The following is a 6750-nucleotide window of genomic DNA, read 5'->3' on the forward strand; positions in this document are numbered from 1 at the left end:
AGAGTTAAGTGTCTGCACATACCTCTGCAGAACTGAGATCTAGGACAGAAAACAATTCTTGTAAATTAGCTATTATTGTATATAAAAAAAAGAATATCATCAGTACAGAAATAGTAAATTACAAAACAGAAAATTCTATGATGTAACTGTGAAAAGAAAGGGATCACATCTGGGTTGGTTTTGTGTACCATGTTACAGTTGCAGTAATCAACAATTAAATTATTATTCTATGTCTAATGATACTTGAAATCCCAAAATATCTTATTCCCTAGAAGCTGTTCTCCCTAAATTAAGACCTACTTTACTACTTAAGTTTTCTGTCCAGCTCTTACTTGCAGTTCTAAGCCAAAGGCAAGATCCAAAACAACATTTCCTGGCAATATTTGGAACAGATCATAAAAGGGAAACAAAAATAAAACTCTCCTACTCTAATAACACCAACTGGGTAAACATGCAAAGGCTCTTGGTAACTACATTTCAGCTAGTTCCCTAGCAGCAAAAAAAAAAAAAAACCAAAAAAAACCAAAAAACACTGTTTTAGCTGAATACAAAAATCTGTAAAAATTAATCCATACAGCACTAGAAATTCCTAAGCCAAAACGTGGCTCCTCCCATGACCGATTTATAGACTTACCAAGAAAAAAAAAAAAAAAAGAAAAAACAAAAAACCCAAAACCCCACCCCCCCAAAAAACCAACTCCACACCAAAACCTGGAAGATTTATATACTTCTGGCCTAAAACCTGCAACAAAGCTGGGTGAAAGGGTGTCACCAATCGCTAATACTCAAACCATCAGGCGCCAGCGCGTCCCCCACAACGTTATCTTCCCACTGCTCTCTCGGCAGGAGGCGATGCTTAGAGAGCAGCCAGCCAGGCGCTGGTTTCAGCGCACAGCTCTGGACAAGTTTGCCAGAACTCCTGCACTACCTGGACTTCTGGTCTGCAGATCCAACAAACAACAGTTACAGGAAGTAGAGCGGGGTACAGTGAAAAGAGCGGGGAACGCCGCAGCGGTTTTGTGAAATTCGTAATTTCGTCGCAAATCAAAAGAAGGTGCTCGATCACAAATCATCGTTTTCCTCCGCACTCGCAAGCTGGGAGCTAACCCCACGCGGGCTTCGGCCTACGGGGGGGATCAGGGCGCCCAGTAAACACCTACACGGGCACGGGTACGGCTCGGGCACTAACCGACCGTCCCCACCCGACGCCGGGGACGCGCCGGTTGGGACAGGACGACCCGCGCCTGCAGTCACGGCGCGCGCCGCCGGGCCCCCGCTCCCCCGCCCCCGCATCCCTCCGCCGGGGGCACGGGGACGCGAGGAGGCCGCTGCCGCCGGCCCGCGACAGAAACGTGCCCCGGGGCGGTCCCGGGGAAGCGGGGATGCCCCGCGAGAGGCCCGGGCCTCCCCCCCCGGCCCCGCCGTGCCACCCCCTTCCCGCCTCCCCACCCCCTCCCGGGGCCCGCAGTCACCCCGGGCAAAGAGCAGGGACGGAGTGGGCCGGGCCGGGCCGGGCCGCGCCGCCCGCGCCTCGCCGCCCCGCCGCTCCCGGGCCCCCGCCGCCGCCGCGCCGGCAGGCGGCGGCCGTGCCCCCCCCCCCCCCGGCGGCGGAGCGGACCGGCGGGCCGCCCCGCGGAACGGCCTCACCTTCCCACTGGCTTTCTGCGAGCCGCTGGGCGCCTTGTCCGCCATCTTGCCTCTCCCCTCGCCCAGCCCTGGCGGTGAGGAAGCGAGCGCCGAGCCCGCGAGCGGAGGGCGGGAAGCCGATGGCCGAGCCACCGATGGGGCGGCCTCCGCCCGGGCGGGGCGGGGCCCGTCCCCACGTCCTCTTCTCAGCGGCGAGGCGGGAGCGGGCCGGGCGCCTGTGCCTCGGGCGGTACCTGCCTCCCTCCCGGGCCTCCAGCTCTCACGTTAGCTGAAGAAAACCCAAATGACGTCGCTAGGCAACCCAGATCAGCCTAGCGACCGGCTGCGGTAAGAGGCAGCCAGCGGCGGGAGCCCGCGCCCGCCCGCCGCCCCTCGGTCCCTCGGCGGGCGGCCTGGGGCAGAGCGCGGGCCGCGGGCCGTGCTGCTGAGCGCTGCGCTGTGAGGAGGCACCGGCTCCTCTCCTGCCCGGGTGACGGGCGCACGGTCCCGCGGGAGGAACCCCAACGCGGGGGGCCGGCGTTCAGAAACAAAGCGCTCGCCCGCATTGCCTGAGCCCCTCGGAGGGGAGAGGACCGTGCGGATCCTACGCAGCCTTTTTTAATCACCAGATGATGTTTCCCACAAGGCATGAGCAGGCGACAGCTGGGAACAGCTCAGGCTGCCCACCGGTGAACCTCTTCCCTGGAGGCAGAGGCGAGATGAGTAGAGCAGTAGCAGGACTCAGCCGAGGGCGCTGGGGAGGCCCGCGGGGTGGGTGGGTGGGTGGTGTGCGTGTCCTGTGGGGCAAGCGGTGTGGAAATGCCGGGAGCGCGCTCGGTGCACGCCAAGGGCCCCAAACGTGTTTTGGGTGGGAAGGCTTCACCCAGGGTCAGGCTGGGCAGGACTGAGAGCGTGTTGTGCAGCTGCAGAGTCCTGTGCTTTGGCCATTCTGCACAGCTCTGCTCATCCACTGATGCGTGTCCATAGACACTGAGCGGTGCGTGGTCATGCAATTTGGAGGCAGGGCTTGCCCCTAAACTTCTAGCACAGTGAAACAGAATACTGTTTTGAACAATGTCAAAGTGTTACATCGAATCAAGAAAAGCCCAGGAATAAATAGTGAAAAGGATAGCACAGCAAATCCTCCATTACTGGGTCTGATAGCACACCACCACAGCAACTTTCTTTATTGAACATTGCTTAACAGGAGATTATAACCAGAGGTCACGTTACATTTATCGTGAGTCTTGCATTCCTGTGCTGTTACAGATTTTTGGCATAATGTGAAAGGTGCTGGGGTTGAGATAATACTTAAGGAAAAGACAGTACATACACAGAAATGAATGAAAGGTTTAAATCCACCAACTCCTGACACCTACTGCCCTGTGGGCGACGGGAGGGAGCAGGGCCTACGCTAGTAACCGCATTTCTCAGCGGAGGATGACGCAGGAGCTTCCAGAAGAGGCAAAACGAAAGCAAAGGGAGAGGGTGAGGAGGGCAGGGGCAATGGCAGGGGACTGGAGGTTTAGAGAGGAGGGCAAAACCCTCAGGAAACTTCGCCTGCTGCAGGTGTGCATCCAGCGGTGTGGTGAGGTGGTCTGATGAGCATGTTGCTCTGCCAGTAGGTATGGTTAGGGTCAAGGTTTGGCTGTGCGTCTTCTTGCGGCTACTGTCATAGTACAGGTTCCGACACTGGCGGTCACGTAGATCCTAACAGGGCTGAGTAGGCTGGTTAGTGGCAGTAACACGACAGCGTTACGGAACCGAGCGCTCACTCGGGAGCTGGACAAAAGCCTCCCTCGAAGCCGGACCGACACGCAACCCCGGCACCGCGGACATCAGCCAAGCGGCCCAGCCCGGCTTCCCGCCCCTGTGGTGGCCGGGGCCGGGGCCGGGGCCGGGGGCGGGCCGCCCTCCGCCGCCGTGTGCGCACGCTCCGGCAGGGGGCAGGGCCAGCCCGCCGCGGGCAGCCGGCGGGGACCGGCGTGCGCGGGCCGCCGGCAGGCCCGAGGTTGAGCTTCCTGCATTATATGATTTCTACTTACAAAGTCACACCAAAAAATAGAAAAATAATAAGTAATAATCATTCTGTAGATGCACATTGCTTTACGCTGCAACCAAATAAGCGGTTGACTGGACAGCGCTGCTGCAACTAAGAAGAAGGTGAGGTACACAGAGAAGGGTCATGGGGCAGAAATATGCATTTCTCCCAGCTTTTCATGCCTCCCTCCACCGTTTGCAAAATAACATGCAAAATTTTCTGGTAGTGGATTGGCAGCTGAGGATCAAGAGGTACCACATGTTTACTGAGCTCCCTTCAGCAATAAGCAATTACAACAATAAGCCTTTGCTCTACCTACAGCTGACACAGTACCTCACCGTCTAGGCCTTCTGCTCTGGAGGACGGCTCTCAGTTTCTGCAACCACCTGCACAGCTTTCTGTGGACACCCCCAGGCTTTGCACAGATTTGAAGTGGAATTGCTGCTGGCTTGGGGGGAAGGAGGGAGAAATAAACCCCACCCCTTGACAGCAATTTTTGGGAACAATTCCATCAGTCTTTTTATGATTTTTTTAGCTCCAAACTTGCCTGTAGAGGAGCCCTTCAACAGGAAGGAATGGTGTTGGCCAAGGAGCTTTAGAGATGGATTAGGCAGGATCTTACTCCTTCAGAATCCAAGTCAAGCCCTTCTGTTCCCCCATCTTTCTCCCTGTTTTCTTGAGAACCACTTCACCAGCTTGCAGAGGCACAGGATTAGTGTCATCCGTGACCTGCTTTGGGATTTTTTTTAACATGGCTGTAGAAAGAGGTGCAGCAATGAGTTGGAAGCAAACCAGCTGGGGAACCTGTACTGGATAGAAGGGGCACTTAGGGCCACTGGACGAGACAGTAGATGCTGCTCAGCTCTCCTAGAACCGCGTTAATAAACCTGGTATGAAAGAAAGACTGACACTTCTAGGTAAAAAACAAACATCTAGCTGGAAAGAGGAATGTGCCCTTGGATGCTAGAGTTTTGAGGCCACTAATGTTTAGAAAATTTGTGCTCCATTTGGCCTCAATCCCTTTATTTAATCCACCTCATTAATCCTTTTTAATTATCCACCTCATTGTTTAAATCCTCTGCTTACTGCTCAGCCTCTATGCTCTTTTGTAATTAATAAACTGCACCAAATTAAGAGCATCATGATCCAGAGCATGCTGTGAAAAACAGGAAAGAGAGTTTCAAAGGTCATCTCTGAAGATAATTTTTCAGAATGAACTGTACTCCTGAATCTGTGCTATTTATAACACATTGCAATAGTACAGTAGCACTTGTGTACAGTTAGTGAATGACAACACATGTCAGTGTCTTAAGCTTAATGGGATAGGAAGGGGAGGGAGGAGAGAGGGAAGGAAAGGAAGCAGTGAGATGCAGAAAGCTATGGAGAATTAATGCTGGAAAGGGTAGGCTAATAATATTGAAAAGGAAATATTAGACATTTTTCATTATAATGCAGAAGGTCTGGTTGCATGCAGAACTGGGAGTTGTTTATTAACTGTTGTTGCAATGACAACAAGATATCATTAGGCAATATACTAGGGAAAATCATGAATTATCATAAATAATTAACACTAAGCTACATTAAGTAAACCACATGCTGCGGTGCATTACCCTTGTCTTTCTGGCTGTTTTTTTCCCCACTTTCAGAGGAGATCTTTCCGTGGCTGTCACCCCAGGTCAGGGCACAGCTGAACTGCTGCAATCCTTTTGCAAAGGTGGGTGTGAGCAAAGGAGAGAGGAAGGCTTTAAAGTGCTGTGGAAGTTCCCTACCCTGTAGCAAAGGAAGCACGTCTGAGGGCACGAGGTGGGCAGATCAGGAGCAGGACAGAAGTGTAGCTGCTGGGTGTACAGGTTTGCAACTCTCTGAGTCATTTCATGCTCTCAGTAGTGGCTCATGGATCCCAAAAGCCACAGGCGATGTGTGCCGTTTCCCCATTGCTTAGGCAGCAGTCTTCCAGCTTCTTTTCCCTTATTCCACCCTCCATCTCCTCCCACCCCTGAGAGTGAAAACTGCTAGGCAAGGATTCTCAAAATAGGTAGATGCACGCTCCCCCCGTGTACTCACATGTTGCTAGGAAGCTATGGGTGTGCAGCTCAGCTGGAGAGCAGGGCAGAGATGAGATGAGAGGCAGGCAGCATGCGCAGCTGAAGCACAGATAGCCTGGGCTGAAGTGAGATGCTTTAGCAGGGACCCCCCCCCCAGAACAACAAAAAAGAGCCAGAGAGGGTGGCTGGGAAAGGGTAATTTGACTCCAAGGTTCCCAGCAGCCTCAACTTGTTGCTACTGCTCTGTCTGCTGTCTCCTCGCTGGAGCCACCTCTGTGTTGCTACATCTCTCAGTGCTGGTGCCCTACCTTCTCTCAGCTGCGAGCCCTGCTCTAGCCCTGCCATTCAGCAGCTGCTTTCCCTTCCAGGACCCCACTGCTCTCCTGGGACACATCTTACTGGGGAACCTGGCATCTTTCTCCCCCTGGGACTCCTCAAGCGGTGAGGCCCGTTACACAAACCAGTCACGGGGGCAACATCTGACTCGTACTGTCTGGCTGAGAAAGGTCCGTAATTTGCAGTGTATTTTCCAGGCATTAGTGCAAGTATCAACTGAAGGCTTAATTCCAAAAGTTCTCCTACAGCTTCCTGTCAGAGCAAATTAGCCTACGTGGCTGGCATCCAGATGTCCAAATTTATCACCTGTTTAAAAGCATGGAAGTTCAAGATGAGTGCAACACCAGTCTTTCCTTTGTCCATACCAGGAGTCCCTCCTTGGAGCTTACTAACAGTGAATAGCAGTTTGTGCTCTGGAAAGCACTCTCACTCAGCACGTACATACGAACAAAACAATTTCTTAGCCATGCACTTTGTAAGTCAGGGTTCAGTCCTGCAACCCGTGCAAAGGCCAAGTTGTACTTTGCTCTTGCTGTGAGCCCCTGGTAGGTTCAACAGTGGTGCATTCTGACCACAGAAAACATACATGAAATATGCATATGGCAATATGCTATTCCTCATTACGGTGAAACTAATGTCACTGCAATACTTATGTTCAGATTTGCTGCTGTCCAGAAAAACACAATTTCTAACCCTAATCTT

General features: G+C 53.0%; 1 protein-coding gene across 3 annotated transcripts in view; it reads right to left on the reverse strand.

Annotated features, from left to right (window-relative positions):
- LOC115346859 (U2 snRNP associated SURP domain containing) overlaps positions 1–1776 on the reverse strand; it is a 47832-nt gene extending 46056 nt beyond the window's left edge. For all 3 annotated transcript variants that reach the window (XM_030027403.2, XM_041126548.1, XM_030027402.2), the window contains exon 1: positions 1648–1776. In XM_030027403.2, coding sequence (XP_029883263.1) covers positions 1648–1692 — 45 coding nt within the window. In that variant the 5' untranslated portion in view covers positions 1693–1776. The remainder of the gene's footprint in view (positions 1–1647) is intronic.
- Positions 1777–6750: the final 4974 nt, after the last annotated feature.

The sequence above is a fragment of the Aquila chrysaetos genome, chromosome 10 (assembly GCF_900496995.4).
Source record: "Aquila chrysaetos chrysaetos chromosome 10, bAquChr1.4, whole genome shotgun sequence".
Classification (NCBI taxonomy): Eukaryota; Metazoa; Chordata; class Aves; order Accipitriformes; family Accipitridae; genus Aquila; species Aquila chrysaetos.